At 40.7% G+C, this 17,291-nt stretch overlaps 1 protein-coding gene across 3 annotated transcripts; it reads left to right on the top strand.

Annotated features, from left to right (window-relative positions):
* The first annotated feature begins 285 nt into the window (after window positions 1-285).
* Window positions 286-17,180, top strand: st8sia5 (ST8 alpha-N-acetyl-neuraminide alpha-2,8-sialyltransferase 5). Of its 3 annotated transcripts, XM_005456209.4 has the most exons (9): window positions 286-1,076; window positions 5,718-5,825; window positions 6,164-6,259; window positions 9,489-9,581; window positions 11,442-11,528; window positions 12,747-12,891; window positions 13,031-13,143; window positions 14,884-14,976; window positions 15,080-17,180. In XM_005456209.4, exons 1-9 carry the CDS (start codon window positions 931-933, stop codon window positions 15,540-15,542), a joined length of 1,344 nt encoding a protein of 447 aa, XP_005456266.1. In that variant the 5' UTR covers window positions 286-930; the 3' UTR covers window positions 15,543-17,180. The 3 variants fall into 3 exon arrangements, with proteins under 3 accessions (XP_005456266.1, XP_025764383.1, XP_003451563.2); XM_003451515.5 differs by lacking the exon at window positions 6,164-6,259 and having other exon boundaries at window positions 289-1,076; XM_025908598.1 differs by lacking the exons at window positions 5,718-5,825; window positions 6,164-6,259 and having other exon boundaries at window positions 288-1,076.
* Window positions 17,181-17,291: the final 111 nt, after the last annotated feature.

Here is a 17,291-nt window from a genome sequence, read left to right on the forward strand (position 1 = left end):
CATGGCCTGGCTCTGCAGGACAGTCTTTACTCATAGTACTTTTAATACTACTACTTCTCTAGTTCTTACTCCATGCGCCTACTGCTAGTGTCATTTTTGTAATGGAAGATAATCTGGTCATTTCTTTAAGCTTGCCCAGGTTCGCAGTTTAGAGGTGGAATATGGTAGACTTGTTTTGTTTTGTCTTGTCTTGTTTTTTTTGTTATCAGCTTTGCGAGGTCATGTGAAGTGGGCGGCTGTAGATCTCGTGTCTGCGCAGACGCATCCTTGAACGGCAGACCGTGACCTTGGGTTTTGGCTGAGTATGGAGCATCTAAATGAATTACGGCGCGCCCCCGTCCGCCTGGCTGGGAAAAGGCGCATCCTCCTTCCTTTTTAGATTTCAGTCACGCACCTTTGCTCAGATTTGACAAGACGCACGAGGGATGTGTTTCGCTGTTATCCTCTCAGCTCCCCGATTTAAAGAAAAAGAGCGAGAATCGCGCTTATAAGAGTCGATGCCTTTGCTTTGTCTAACTTGAGATTTCTGGATTTATTCTGCACCCAGCGCGCATTTTACACAAATCTGCACCGCTTGCACACGACGGAGAGACTGCGCCTCCTCGAAGCGGGTATAGGGCGATAACCGATAGGCACCGAGAATATCCTCCGGGGCCGTTCGTGCTTTTCTACTCAGGCATTAAAAACAAAAACAAAATATAAGAATCGCGTATTTTAAAACAAGGTCACTAATGATTTGAGATCTCAAGCGCAGATCCCGATGCACATCACCTTCCTCCGGTGATGCTGTGGTCAGAGAGCAGTAAAACAGACTAAAAGGGAAAAAAATGTGATGGACAATGTCCACTCCAGCGGGTACGAGACACCTGCCATCCTGGTTCTGAATGCAGCGAAGAGAGACACCGAAGCGGGTGTCACCGTCAGCCCTGGATGCTGCGCCGAAAAATGGGATACTCCGACCCGTCGTCGGGTAAAGACTTGCTCGGCAGCAGATCTCTTTGTTTCATATTTATTTGCGCGTTTGGGCTCGTCACACTTTTGCAGCAGATTCTCTACGGGAAAAACTACATCAAGAGGTAAGTGCTGATATTTTTTTTACCCCACTCCTTTCTTCTCTTCAGCCACGATTAGAAAGCAAATTAGAGCGCAGTCAGTTTCCAAGAGTGTAAGGATGACAGTGAGCGGTAAGAAGCATGCCTTTGTAGTCGTTGTTGATCATATCAGTGGCTTTTAATGGAAAAGGTAAAAATGTGAGTGATGAGGTAAGAACATGCTCAGTAGAAATGAGAGTAGTCTGGATGGTCTACATGTCGGGACAAGCTTTAGTGGCTGCAAAGAACAATAGCAATTAACCATCCATGTTTTTCTTTCTCCCCAGTGGCATAGAAACAGTTTCCATTGGATTTCTTTTCCTTTTTGTTCCTTTGATTTTTGTTTTTTGATATTTTCAGAAAACGAAGCATCACATTCATACCATACACAGTGCTTCAGCTGTGCATGGTAATGTTTTCCCTTTCTTTTTTGTTTTTTCTTCAAAGACCTTACTTTGATTTTCCGTTTCAGCCTTCTTGACTGGTCGTAGCCTACATCTGACAGAGGCATCAGATTTTCATAACACATATGAACGCTACTGGAGCTGATGATGGTGGTGATGATGATGATGGTGATGATGATGACAGAAAGCAGCATGTTGAAGATGATGTGTATTTCCTTTTGGTTCCTGTTAAATAATTCATTTTACCAGACTGCACCCTAGTGCACATGCCGCCACTGCAGAGCCACGTTTCATGCCTCTGCATCAGTATTTAACCCCTTGACAGGGGCGTTCTTTAGTTGGACCCTGGTTTGTAGTCCACTGTAAACCCACTGTAAGATTTATTTCCCAACTTTCAGGTCACTTTTTTTAATGGTCTGTGCTTAAAATCTCCGTGAGACGAGCAGATGTTGAGAAGCTGGGATGTTTGAGCTTCAGGTGCTTCAAAAAGAAACATAAAACTTTATCCCCCCTCTCACCACCACCTCCAGATACTTTACCGACAGGACATATATGCTTACTTCAAAGCAAACATATATGTGCTGCAATCTGAAAGTCCCCCTCCCACCCTCCCTCCCAGAAAACACACACACACACACACACAATTAATCCCTCCCTTGCCACCCCGCCGGGATGGTCTGATAATACTCGGCATGGATTCATGGCATCCTGACCTCTTCAGTGAGATGCATGAATTCAGACGCGAAGCACACACACACTTTGTTTCGCCCCTGCGCCTTTTTTGCTTTCCTCCTAGAGCTCGGCCTAGGAGAGAAGGGGAACAAGCCACACAACAGAAACCAGTTGGCTCAGCGGCAGCCATTTTGCTACAGTCTGTCTGCACACACCTCAGTGGGAGCGAGGGAAAGAGGAAGGAGACTGTGAGAGACCCAAGGAGTGTGATAAAATGAATGTGTTTTCATGCATGCGTGTGTGTGTGTGTGTGTGTGTGTGAAACAGAGAGAGAGAGAAGGCGTCATTTTATGATATCTACCCATGCATAAACAATCAAAAGTCATCCATATGGATTCGGCCACACCCAGCCTCTTCCCTCCTCCAAACCTTGGCCGGAGAACACATTGGCAGGATGCTTGCTGTGCACTTCTTTGCTTCTGTGCTTCACAGAAAAAAACAAAACATAAAAACAGATCGGTAATTACGTGAGGCATGTAGGCTGGCTAGGATGGTTGCAGAGGAGACATTTGGGTGCTGGCAAACTGAATGATGGCTTATGGAGTAACAGTTTAGATGTATCATCACTCTTACATTAACTCGCTCTGTGTATACGTCAGTGTTATGGCTGAAGGGGCTCTCGGTTCAATGCATGAGGATGCCCATTAAAGTCAAACAGTACGACGTGCGCATTGATGTACTTGATAAATCTGTCTGTGAATCTGACCGTTCAGTTTGAAAGGAGCCACCTTAGAGAGACGCATAAATCCGCTCCCTGTCTGCCATCCTGGTGACAAAGGGGTGAAGTGGAGAGTGTAGGATTATAAAGTGGGAGCGCGAGATCGTGGAGGGACACCGCTGACACACTTCTGAGAATGAAGACATTAACTTTCAACTCCTCTTGACTTCAGGAGGGCGATCTAAAAATACTCTTGGATAGAGAGAATAGCACCCCGGGCTGCAGGGAGGAAGGGATTAAGAAAGCCACAGATGATGAGTGGCGGTGTAAATGCAACTAATTATGATATTCATTATCAGTGAGTCTATTACTGCTTCAATTAATCATTTCACAAAATTACTGGCTGCCCTGTGGAGTCATGCACACACGGCTGTTTATTAAATCTTCTGGTTGCATTATGTAAGTGAGCTTTATCTCCCTGATTCTGAGGCTTTTCTCTTTGTGCGTGTGGTTTTTTTGTTGGGGGGGGGGGTTGTGCTGTTGACACAGCTGTAACTGAGCATGGTATCGAGTCACAGCACTTTGAACATGTGGGGATATGAAGAGGAAAAACTAAGAGCACAAGCAGAGGAGAGGCTCAGCTACAGCCCAGTTTTCAGTTTTGGTCTGAACAACAGACGAGGTAGTCTTAGAAAAACATACAGCAGTGAAAAAGCATCTGGATCGATGTGCTGATGGAGTCAGAGCACATTAGTGCTACAGGGCAACTTTGTGATTGTTGCTTGTCTACAAATGCTTGCGTTAGCGTCTCATGTGGACTTATAGATGGGCTCCTAAGGGCTGATCCTGATCCTAAGCTGATCTGTGAGTCAGAAGTAATCTAATGTAGCTACATTTGTATGGAGCTTTTCTAGTCTTACCAGCCTGTCAAAGCACTCAAGTAATCACTTTTGGAGTTTGAATTTTTGCTACAACACTAAAGTATGTGAGATTAAACTCAAGCCTGCAGTAGGCTTGTTGTTTTGGTGATGACTAATTCAATTCTATTTATATAGCGCCAAATTACAAAAGCAGTAGCCCCATGGAGCTTTATACTGTAAGATAGAGACCCTACAACAATACAGAGAAAACCTCAACAATCAAACAGACCCCTTTGAGCAAGCCCTTGGTGACAGTGGGATGAAAAAACTCCCTCTTAACAGGAAGAAACCTCAGGCAGAACCTGGTTTAGGGAGGATTGGTGGTGATGGGAGGAAGACAGGGGAAAAAACACACTGTGGAAGAGAGGTTTATGTGTTTAAGGTGTATGTTAGATAACCTGATGAACCAAACTGTGCCGCTTTGAATAGTGTTGATTAGCTTTTGTCCTGTCTGAGGCACAAGAAGAGGGACAGAAGCCTCTCGAATTTTAGCGTTCGGTTCTGCAGCCGCTTGCGGAGTGCCGTGGAGATGTTGAAGTGCCACTCAGAGCAGCTAAGCGCGCCTGCGGATTGGTATTGATGCGACCCCCTGATGATAAATGCTCCATCACATAATGCATCCAGAAATGCTCTTTGGGTTCAATCTCCTCCTGCTGAAATTAGCACGACACCCACAAAGCACTCAGAAATGAGTCACGCATGAGTACTTGCATAATAGTCAGCATAACAGGAGAAGTTGTACTCCCCCAGATGTTTGGATGTATGGAATGCGATTAGCGTCGTCACAAGTGGAGATATATTAATATGTTGAGAAAATCTCAAAGATCAAATTTTAAGTAAAAAAACAACATGTGAAAAGCACAAAAGTTTTTAAGTCACTGGACATTTTGCCCCACAAAACTAAGGAATATACTTTAACGTGCTGACATTTCCCTTCATAAAGATCACATTTGCCGTTAAATCCTGGTGCCAGAAACCCTTTTAATGCGCAAACACTGAGATGAAAATAGCTTTCAACACATTTTCCTCCTGTCTAAGTAACATCTGCTGTTCCACAGCATGTGCAGCAACGGAGGAGGATAGATTTATTGAGAACAACAAAACAATACTGCCATTTTCAGATTTGATTGACAGCTAAAAATAGCTGCCTTCCTCCATGTTCTCCCTCAAAGAAATCCTGGCTCTCGCTCCTGCAGAATGAGCTTTTTTATTCCGGGCACAGTTATAACATCCTATAAAGCACATGCACCAAATGACCTCCTCTGATAAATGTACTGTGATGGCGTCCAGCTGAAGTTAACATAGCGAGACCAAAGGTCAGGTTAAGCTTCTGCAAGCCATTGCATCTTTTCGTTAAATACAGTATTGATGTGTTACTAAATTGAGATACCTCAATTTAGTAATACAATTTAGGTTCTTCTCACTCACTGAATACTATTAGATCCGGTAGCTTAAACTGATCGTCCCTTTGTTTCTCAGTAATATCTGGATGAAAAGATGGTCTAGATTGGCAGCTTAATACTATATTGGCAAATGTGCTGGCCATTTGGCACTGATTATCGCTCGTCTCTTAAATCACTCACTTCAATATATTGATTTACAAGTCTAAAGCTCGTGCAAGCAAATATTGCAGAGTGTGAATGTTTGAATCACACTCAGATTAGTGGCATCAGCCCAGTATAAAATGTATCATTCAGATCACGGTGTCACTGTAACCCTGCTTGGTGTCATATACTGTCTTTCTTTAGCCAAAAAGCTGGTCCCCTTTTCCTCTGTATGTGCATGTGTGAGTGTGTAAAGGTACAACTTTTTCTGGGTTTTGTGACTGAACATATGCGCTTGGCAGTATGTGTTTGACATTTGCACGATGGGGAAAATAAATCCCAAATAAACTGACTCATTTTCTTACTAGTGCGCAACAGTTTAGCCGACTCAAAGGGGACGAGACAGGAAATTGGACCGGTCCCGTTAATTTCTCCGATGACGGATCTCTGAAGCCTGCCAGAAATGGAAGGAAAAGGTACCTTTCCAGCGCCACTGACTGCACAACACCTCTGACAAAAGAGTGTGCGTGAGAGAGAGAGCGAGAGAGACTGAAAGGCAGAGTGAACGAGAGATCACAAGTTTCAAATCCACCCTCTCTAGTGACGACCCAGCCCTGCATGCGTGGACTGGGCCGCTGATACCCCATGACTCCCCTCAGATGCTGTAGAAAGGGCTCAAGCCGAGGCACATTTGCACTTTTCTTCTCTACTTGTTTTTGACATCTGCAGGTTTAGGAAGCTAGCAGGGGGTTGCTGATGTCACAGGGCTACATCACACGTTTAACTCTAACTTAACCTGTCTGCATGTTGACAGATGTTTCCGTCAGAATTTTCAGCCAGATTCACAGATCTCCGTAATAGTCACACCCTGCCTAGCTGATATTAAGAAGAAAAAAAAACGCCCTCAAAGGTAGGCCAGTTTGAAGGCATTTTTAGCATTTTCACAGAAACCCAAGAATATCTCTCTCTCTTTTTTTTTCATTAGTTTAAAAGGGATAAACTCTCATATTTTTTTCAGTGGTGGTTGCACTTCAGATTTGCTCTTGCATGTTGTCTGATCCCGTCCACCTCGACCCCCCCTCCCCCAAATCCCTAAATCCCACCCCCTTTCAGAAGCTGGTTGAACCACGGTCTCCTGTTGATGTACTGGCTTCTCCTTGTACCTCTGTGTCGCATCCAGCACCCATTTCAAAATGCCTTGTCAACCTGTGTCTCATACTGTTCTGCACAGCTCTGTGTGTATACCATATGCATAGTGTGGACACTCTTCTCCGCTCCTCCTATCTCCCCTTCTCACATCTGCATTGTCTCTCTCTGCGACCTGAATTTAACCCCTTTTCCCCACTGTACTCTCTTTGTTACAAGAAGACAGGAACGTGCCCGATTTTTTTTTCTCCCCGCCTCCCATACCCCACGAAATTGTGCTAAAATGCTCATCTTGGATTGGTTTTTTCAACTAGCAATTGCGCAGTCAATCTAAGAAGCCATAAGCGACGAAATTCACCTCATGGAGTAAATTATTGTCTTGATTTCAGACCTGAACAGAGAACACTTGCAAAGGTTTTATCATCTTAGCTAAAACAAGAACGAACAGCCTCTATTCAGCGTGTCAGATATATTCTATGAGACCAACGCTCCTCTCTGTATAACCTCAGAAATACACTGCATCATCAGGTGGATGTAGACAACCAGTTTCATCGTTCCTTATTTGTACAATCTCATCCCAGCATCTTGTTCCTTTAATGCATCTCTCCATTGTATTGCTTGTTGCATCCTTTTATAATCTTTTTTTTTCTTACTTTGTTAACTCACATCATTTACCTCACAGCCACAAGTAATATGCAGCAGTTTTATTCATCTTTCAAAACAGAATGCTCCATTTAATGTGCGACAGATACCAACATTCATTCTAACAAAGACACATTGCAGGTTCCCCCAATTCACATCATGTCCCTAACCAAGCATTATCAAAAACACTGTTGGCATTGCAAGAGCCCTCTAAAATTCTGATGTAATTCTCGAGTATATGTATTCTTTCAGTTTAACAATAAGGTGTAAAGAAAAGTAAAATCCCTAGAGGGGCATCTCTACCACAAGATATACAGCGGATCAATATGTCCTTTGGATTAAACAAGCCAACAAAAAACGTTTAGTTGAATGAAGCCAGAAAGAGATGGATCAGTTCTGTGGCTCACTGCCGAACCTTAACAGGAAGATTATGGCTCAGGATAAAGATAGCAATCTCATGAGGGTAAGACAGTTTATAAAATGCATCATATTGATGGTGTAAAAACGTGTCAGTTTAGAGAAAAAAAAAAGCAAATGTGAAAAAACCCATCTAAATAATCACTAAAGCAAGACTGTGGCTAACAGTGCTAATGACAGAATAACTTTATATAGTGATGAATTTTTATTGAGTCCATGCATGTTACATGTACTGTCAAAAAAGCGCACGTAGGAAACCCATGACAGACTTCAGTCGCACATGTATTTACAGTTAGCTAGGGTCAATGTTAGCAGGCATCTATAGGAATTGAAGGCATCGCAGCAGAAATATAGCAAATGGTGCTGTGGTAATAGGATAAGCATGAGGGAAAATATACGTGTTTCCTTAATTTTTTTCCCTCAGAACTTAAATCATGTAACATGTTCAGTTCAATTTACATCCCTGGCTTCTAAACATATGCAGTTTGAAAGGTGGATGTAGCTTCTGGGTCTGAAAGTGAAGCCACCATGGCTTGCATTCTTTTGAATGGTCAGCAGGGGGTGAAGTCCCTTACTCTTTGAACAGTCAGAACCTGCTCGCCACATCTGGTTTTTAAAGCACCAGGATGACTACATGAAAACGTTCAACTTAATAACTCCTGTGATGGTGGCTACGTGCATCTTTGATACTGCCTGTGCTTCTAACCCTAGGATGAAACCAAACATCTCCATAAGGGAGTCTCTTTACTTCACAGATGTACATCCAAGCTATTTCAACAAAGTATTTAAAGTAATTAGTGATATTTAAAAATCCCTTTCGACTACCCAACAAAACATAATATTAGCAGGCTCCTATTCCTCCATACTAACCACGCCCCCTGCCACACACACATTTTATCCAGACCGCTTTCTGATCACGTTTAAACAAAAGGCTGTGCTGGAAGAAATGTGGCATCAGTACACAGAAATACGACAGCTGACTTTAAATTTCCCAGCCAGCATGGCTCTTTTTCCAGCGTTCTCTGCACGACCATTTTGTGAAATCAACCAAAAGCACACCACACATTAAAGACATTATTTTTGTGTACTTTTTGGTTAATGTTGCCATTCCAGTGTAACGATTGTTTCACATGTCTAAAAGAAGCTCTTCCAATTCTTTAGTCCTTATTAAAAAAGATAAAATTCCTCCCAAACTCTTTGTTTGTTATTACCTCTTTGTTATGGTTACTTGTTTGCATGACTATTGTTGTATGTGTTCATGTTTACAGTGTGACAAAATTGTAATAAATCAGTCAAACTGTCACGTTACTCCTGCCAGCACAGCTGACATACTTACTCACTCCTCACACAAAAGCACAGACACAGCCATGCTCATAACCACCAGATGCTACACCGCTAAACCGTCTAATCCACCATTTTAGCAAGCCAAGCACTGGAATCAGCCCTATTTCCCTTTCTGTTTCTCTCCTAATTCAACATGTGAACATACAGTGTATGCACACATTTTAGCCCCAGAGTACCAATGTTACACCATGCAAGTTCTCATCATAGCCAGTGAACTATATAAAAATATGAGAGGTGCTACGTTTCTTCACTTAGTGTATGACATTGGTTTAGACTAAGATGTAACAGAATCTGGTGCAAGTGTCCAGTAGACATGTTACTATCTTGTTTGTGACGCCTAAAATCAGTGACATCATTTCTGTCATTTGTCATTCCACAATGCTCTACTGATATTCTAGTATTTCATAAAGTCAAACCATAGACATTTTACATTAAAAATGAAATATTTTTTCTTATTGTGACCTTTAAACACACTGTTTTACATATATATATATTATTTAAGCATAGTGTATTTTATCTCCTCTGTTTATTGTTAAATTCTTTTATGTTGAATAGATGTAAGCAGAGGATGACTCTGTTTATCCCTCCAGGTATTTGGAAAACTATGATGGCTCCTTTGACTACAACTCTACTGCATGCAGGGAGCTCAGACAGGAGATTATAGACGTCAAAGTGCTGACAATGTGAGTGTCCGATTATGTTACATCTAACAAAGTAAAAAAATCTCCAAGGTAATCCTGCATGTTTATCATGTATGAAAGTATTCATGTGTGATCACAGCCTTTACAGTCAGGAGTAGGGTTTACTGGTACAGTGTCAATGAAGATAAATTGAGTAGCAGAAGAAAAAAACGCATGAAGAAGTTAAAAATTAAGCATCACCACCAGCATAAGAATAACTAGCAATTTCAAAACAGTGTGTCTCTGCTTCTGGATGACAACAAGTATTGGTCAGGTTTTAGTGAAGTAGTCCTCCTTGACATCTCAGCAGATTTGAATTCTCATTAGTTTACAGTCATTACAGCCAACTAATGACTGCAGAACTTTTCATCTGTATGTCACACGTTACAATATCATGTGACGAGTGATGAATGCAAGCTAAATGTGTCAATGACATTCTGATTATTTCTTTGTAAGGCGAGGCTTTGTTAGCAAAAATGGGCTAAATCTATTCTAGCATGCTAACATTCTAAATGCTACAACTTAATACTGCACAAGGCACAAAATAAATCTGAAAAGGATAGTATTTGAAGATACTTGAACATGATAACCCATATTCCATTAAAGATGGATGAGAGCTCTGTTACATTAACTAGCTGTCTTTGAAGCTCTGGTTTGGAAGCCCCTGTGTTAGCATTTTGACTTCTGACATGTTGGTTTTTTAACGCTAGAAGTGGCTATTTTAAGATGAAAAGGTGGTGTGTTATCAGCTAACATTAGCAGGCTTAATTTGCAAAGTCTTCCTATGTACAGGGTGTTTTAGTGCGTAGTGTAGAAAGACATACTTGCTAATTTTGGCTAAACTAGCACTAGCACCATGAAACATGGTGAAGAGGCCCACCAATAGAAGACCAATATTATTTGTTTTCTTGCTGTTCGGCAGCAGTTTTTGACACTGTGTGCCAAAATTTTTGGCATGATGAAAGATTTCAAGGCAACCCAATGAATTTTGTCAACCATCCAGTGGTGCGAAATGAAACAGGATCATAAAAGTTCATGGTAATAGTTATTGAGTTATTAAAAGTCAACCAGCTAAGTAAACAACACTTTCAGGTCTGGAGTCATGCCATAGTGTGACCAAAAAAGACACAAAATAAGTACATGTGTAGGGTCAATACATGATTGCTAGCACAGATTATTTTATGTTGTTACTTCAGGCAATTCTTGACCATTTGAGCAGTTTCATTACTCAATAACATCCATTTTGTTGCCAACACTATTGAGCCAAGTTGTTGCTCTCCTTCTTTTCTTATCACTACGGGACACTATAAATAACATGCTTACAACATACAGTAGATTACTGGCCAGATTCATTACACTGCTCAATGAGCCCCTTGTTCCAAAGGCAATCTGAGCAGCATCTTTCCTCTTGTGTGAATATGAGCACTGTCCAGTGACCTTTTGCATGTGGCCCTCAGGCTGGCAGCTTAATTATCAAAATCATACTGAGTGCTCAATGAAAGGCCTTGAGCGACTCTGGCTGCGGCAGGGAACAGCTGTTGTCACTCTGGCAGACAGCAAAATGAACGCACAAGCTTGACTCCCAGAGCAAATCACGCCGCCCCAATCATCTCCAAGGAAATGTCAGTTCAAGGACATCTATTTACAGATGTGCTTTCTGTTAATGAGTCAAGATCCAGCGTGATCAGTAAAGTTGTAGCAATGTTTTTTGGCCTCTGGTTTATCTTTTTGAAACGTTTAAGGTGTTTCTTCAATTTGTTGCCTCTGCAGAAATAATGGTTAATTGGAAAAACCATGTCAGTTGGAATAAAGTCATCTTTCCTCATCCCACAAGTCTCTCGATCCTGTCCGTCTCTCTTCCAGGGTGAAAACGTCAGATCTCTTTGAAAGATGGCGAAACCTGCAGGTGTGTAGGTGGGAGCAGAACAAGGAGGAGGCCAGCAACTTTAAGTAAGTGTTACTCATTCTGAGCAGAAGAATTATGTATGTAAATGTCTGCATTTATCAAAAAAGGTCTTTTTTCTAAAGACTGTACATATTTGTTTTTTCCGTGTTTTTTGTGAAGTGCACTGGTTACCTTTTGAATTGTTTAAAAAAACATACTTAACATTATTATCTCTTATCACCTTGACTTTTATTGGTTTTGAAGTCCTCTGCAGAAAATTAGCGATTACTTCTTTTGATAAAATGTCGTTAAAATAGAGTAAACTTTACACGCCAAATGTGTACAAATAGTATAGAATGTGGAGAATACCAACCCCAAATTTTATAGAATAATATTTAGAAGAACTGACTGTTGGGGAATTATAACTAGCCAAGTAGAATAAGATGAAGGACTAGTATATTGGATAAAATACTGTATATTCTTAAATGTAAAAGAAAAAAGCAAACATGTTCAGGATCTTACCATATACACTCACTGGGAACGTTTTTGATTACACCTTGCTAATACTGGGCTGGTTGCTATAGATTTTTTAGCTGCACATCCATGATCTCAATCTCCATCACATCCTTGGAGAGCCCATGTGAACTTTAGTATCGGTTTCTGTAGCCCATCTGCTTCAAGCTTTGATATGTTGTGCATTCAGTATACTATTTCTGTATACTTTGTATGTAATGAATGGTTATTTGGGTTTCTGCTGTCTTCCTGTCACCTCAAAACAGCTTAGTCATTTTTCTTTGACCTCTGGCAACAACAAGACATTTTTGCCCAGAGAACTGCCACTCACTAGATATTTTATCTTTTTTTTAGATTATTCTCTGTAGACCCTTGAGATAGTTGTGTGGGAAATCATTAGCTCCTGAAATACTCAAAAATACCAGCCTGTATGGCAACAATCATGCCATGTTCAAAGTAATTCACCACCTAGGTTGTCTTGACCAGCTCTACATGCCAAAAGGCATTGAATTGCTGGATGACAAGCAAGTGTATTTAACAGTGTGACCAGTGATCTATTAAAGTATTCTCATTAATCAAAGGTGTGTTTTAAGAAGATATCAAGAGCTGAAATAACATTTTATTTAAAAAGACATTGTTCATTTGTAAGTACCACCTTTCGATAAACATCCCAAAGCAATTAGGATGTAAAGGTTGAAATAATTTTGGTTTTGAGCTTACCGTGCATCTTCTAAAGCTAAGTTTTACTTTTCTTTGGTGTCTTCCTGAAGGATGTCTCTGTCTCGCTGCTGTAATGCTCCCAACTTTCTGTTCACGACCAAGAGGAACACTCCTGCAGGGACCAAGCTGAGGTACGAGGTGGACACCAGTGGTATCCTTCCCATTACTACTGAGATCTTCAAGATGTTACCAGATGTGAGTTCACCACCTCTTTATGAGCGTTTGCTATTTTCTACTGTATCTGGGGGCATTTTCAAACCTGCTGATCTGATGTGTTTGATTTCAAAATTCCTTGTGTTGTGTTCATTTGAAATTATCACCTCATGTCTTTCAGGATATGCCGTATTCCAAGTCGCAGTTCAAGAAATGTGCTGTCATTGGAAATGGTGGTATCATCAAGAACAGCAAATGTGGAAAGGAAATTGACTCAGCAGATTTTGTTTTTAGGTATTCACAATGCAGTCTTTTAGTATTTGATATGCGAGAGTTGTACAGTGTTACCTGGAATTCTGTTCTGATTTAATATTTTTGATCTTTATATTACTTTTGAAGAATACATACAAATCAATAACAATTAATTGTTAATAAATATTGAATAATAAAACTTGAACTTTTTGAGGAAAAATAACATGACAAGAAGTCAAAAAAGCACTTCATCTTTCATGCAAAATTCTTTGAAATTTTACCTCAACCTTTAAACTCAAAGCATTAAATAATAAACTAGCACTAAATTCTGAAATCTATACACTGAATGGCCACAACATCAAAACCGCTAAAGTGTATAACTTGGATGGTCTCAGTAGAATCCAATTTTCTGCTACTAAATCCTTGGTCCTATCATTCACAAAGATGGAACTTTGTAACTTTGACATTTAACTTCCAAAGTGTTGTTAAAGACCGGCTTCCCGAAAGCCCAAGGCATTGACTGAGCCTTCAAACACCCTAAATCCCAATTTGATTGAGTGTCTGGGGATTCATCATGACAAGCTGCCAATGTTGCAGATCCAGATACCAAAGGACATCCCCGGAGGTACTGTTGATGTCCTGAAGGATCAGAGTTGTTTTAGCAAAATGAATATGAAGTGGTTTAATGTTGCTGCTGATCAGTGTAGTCCCATGGACCTCGCTTCACCAAGAGAAATTCAAATGTTAAAATTCCTGTTTATTCCAGTTACAGTGGTGGAAATAATTATTGATCCCCTGCTGAATATGTGAGTTTGCTCACTTACAAACAAATGAACTCTTTCTAATTTTTATGGTAGTTTCATTTTGATACAGATAAAGAAAAAACGCATTAATAAAAGTTATAAATTGAGTTTCATGTCATTGAGTGAGATAAGTATCTCGATACGTTTCTTGTAGTTGGTCAGTTTTCACACATCTCAAGAGGGATTTTAGTCCACTCGTCTTTATAGAAACTCTCTAAATCCTTTAGATTTCTTGACTGCTGTTTGGCAACTCGCAGCTTCAGCTCCCTCCACATATTTTCTAGGACTAAGTTCTGGAGACTGGCCAGGCCACCCCATGGCCTTCTTCTTTAGCCGCTCCTTTGTTTCCCTAGTGGTTTGTTTTGGGTCATTGTCATGCGGAAAGACCCATGACCCATTTTCAGTCTTCTGACTGAGGGAAGTAGCTTCTCATCACTTTATGATTTTATATTTTTTTCTTTTCTTAATAATTGCACCAGCAGTAGTCACCTTCTCACTAAGCTTCTTGCTGATGGTCTTGTAGCCCAATCCCGACTTGTTCATGTCTATAATCTTGTCTCTGACGTCCTCTGACGAGTTGTTGTTCTTGCCCATTGTGGCAGACAGGTTTGAATAATAGAAACTGATTGTGTGGACAGGTGTGCTTTATGCACATAACAAACTGAAATCAGGAGGATCTCTAATAGTGGGAGTCAGAATTCTGGCAGGGTGGTAGGGGATCAATACCGATTTCACTTAATGACCTGCAAATCAGTTTATGCCTTTTGTGTAATGTGTTTTCTTCTGGATTTTTGGTTGGTTAGCCAATTTATGTAATTTATTGTAAAAAAAAAATACCCCAACAGCTTCTTATTAAAACTATTATATTACTTGTGCAGCTCTTCAGGTTGTCTCCTCAGCATGCCTGTTTTTAAACATACCAAGTCAAATCTAAATGATTATTAAACTCTAGTGAAATGTTATTTTCCTTTTTTTGCAGATGCAACATACCGCCCATTAATGACAAATATTCAGCAGATGTTGGGACTAAAACAGATCTGGTGACAATAAACCCGAGCATTATAACTGAGAGGTACTGTAAATATGGGTCTGAGCAAGAAGTCCGCTAACCCCTCTTTAGCTCAGCTTCTGCCATTGATCTTTTCCTTTTATCACATGAATCACTTTCTCTGCAGATTTCAGAAGCTGGAGAAATGGCGGAGGCCGTTTTATGACGTCCTTCAGAATTACGAAAACTCCTCAGTGGTGCTACCTGCGTTCTACAACACCCGCAACACCGACGTGTCATTCAGAGTTAAGTATATGCTGGATGATTTTGACTCCCAGAGAGGTGTGTTCTTCTTCCACCCGCAGTATCTGCTTAACGTGCAGCGCTTCTGGGCAGTGCAGGGCGTCCGCGCCAAACGGCTCAGCAGCGGCCTGATGCTAGTCACCGCCGCATTAGAGATGTGCGAGGAGGTCCACCTCTACGGTTTCTGGGCGTTTCCTATGAACCCCTCTGGCATCTTCATCACACACCACTACTACGACAACGTCAAACCACGGCCGGGCTTTCACGCAATGCCTCATGAAATTTTCAACTTCATTCACATGCATACACGTGGGATCATCAACGTACACACAGGGCCATGCGCATGATCCCTCACTCTAACTAGTAATTTGCTTTAATGCAACGGCTCAAGATTTTACCTTTTAATTTGTCTTTAGGCCAGTTTTCATCACGGCAATCTCAGTTTAGGCAACTATTTTGACCCCAGTTCAAACAGAGTTGGCCTTGGGACACTCTCAACTACATGTTGAAGATTTCTCGCTTTAACTGCCAGCATCTTTCAAGTTTTTCACTTCAGTAAAATCACCATGGTTATCTCCGACTGTCAGACCATTGGATGCTTGTTTTTAATGTGAACAAAGTGGTCTTCATAGTGATGTTGTTTCTGTGGAGTTTTCTAGTGGCTCGGCTGTACAGAGGTGTTGTTTTTCTACTTGGTCACACAGATATTTAAGCCTATCTTCTTCTCTCTTTTTCTCAGACACTCTGTGGGTGTGGCAGCTTTTAATGTTTGTGTAAAAAAACAAAAAAAAACAAAGTCTGAACCTTAATATTCAGCTAATATTTAAAAAAATATGAAAAAAATCAAACTGTAATATTCAGTTGTCTACTTTTGTAATCTATTTCCTATTCACCATATTCCCTCGGTGAATATTTTAAAAAACACTCTCGAAACGGCCTGTTTTCCACGGCCTTCTTTCTCCCATTTCCAAATACTTCTCATCATTTCTGGTGGAAAAGAGGCAAGATTTTCTTTTCCTTTTTTTTGGGAGGAGTCGGGTGTCGTAGATTAGGGTGAAAGCTAGAAAAATATTTTGCAATACACCAACTCCACAGAACTTTTGGCTTTCCAGTTTTTAAAGCAACCCAGCCTATCGCTGTCTTTCATGTCTTAAGCCTTATTGCCTTATGAGGTATGGAATCCCTCTGTATGATGTGCAGTGCACTTGGTGTTTCCTTTGTCTACGAATTCAAATCAGACAAAGTTTTTAGTTTGCCTCTTTTCATCCAAGCACAACCCTAACACGCTAAGGTAAAGCAATTCATGTGCAGTTCATGGCTTGTATTCTACTGGAATCCCTCCCTGTAAACTCCACTCATAACCACGTAGTGCTCTGCATGACTTTACTCTATACTTGGCTTTGTGTGTGCCTGCTTCAGCGATCACTGATATAGCCTATGTTTACACTTAAGCCTCAACTGAAGCTCACAGTGCTTTTGGAGATGTACACGAGACTCTTGCTTGGAGAAAGATTGATGGATATGTTAAAGTGGCTGAGATGATGTGGTATCATTTTCACTTATGACCCCCCAAAATGTATTATGCTACTGTGGTACACTGGAAAGTCATAAAAGGTTTTGCTATTTGTTTTGTTGTATGCAACAAATTATTTCACTTGTGAGACTGTAACTTTACTTTTCAGTCACTCCTCTGTTCATGCTCAGCTGTGCACTTGTCCATTATTTCTTTGAATGCATTACAAATAAGATTTAAAAAAATGCTGTTTCCTTCATCTCTTTATACAGACTCTTTGTGTGTTTATGCAGCAGCAAAAAGTTTCGAGCTAAATTGCTCTACAGTCACAGTTAATAAGCAAGAGTGGAAATAGAGGGGAAGTGGTCTGTGTAAAGAATGGAGGTAATATATAACACAGTGCTTCTTAAATGACTCTGGATCATTCTTTATACTGCTACTGTGTTTGTAAATAAACTTGTCTGAATTTTCACTTGTATGTTCATTATTTTGTGTTGGGATGAGAGTGTGAAGGAATGCACTGCTGTGTGAAGTGAAACCAAAATGTGACACATGAATAAAAACATGTCTACTCTGCATTAAA

Source organism: Oreochromis niloticus, linkage group LG7 (assembly GCF_001858045.2).
Source record: "Oreochromis niloticus isolate F11D_XX linkage group LG7, O_niloticus_UMD_NMBU, whole genome shotgun sequence".
NCBI classification, from domain to species: domain Eukaryota; kingdom Metazoa; phylum Chordata; class Actinopteri; order Cichliformes; family Cichlidae; genus Oreochromis; species Oreochromis niloticus.

Bases quoted from the DNA above. Each gene is read 5' to 3' on its own strand.
- st8sia5 (XM_005456209.4), top strand. From the start codon at position 931: ATGCTGCGCCGAAAAATGGGATACTCCGACCCGTCGTCGGGTAAAGAC. The intron at 11,529-12,746 runs GTAAGTGTTACT...GTCTTCCTGAAG, and splicing joins GAGGAGGCCAGCAACTTTAA to GATGTCTCTGTCTCGCTGCT. The intron at 14,977-15,079 runs GTACTGTAAATA...CTTTCTCTGCAG, and splicing joins CCGAGCATTATAACTGAGAG to ATTTCAGAAGCTGGAGAAAT.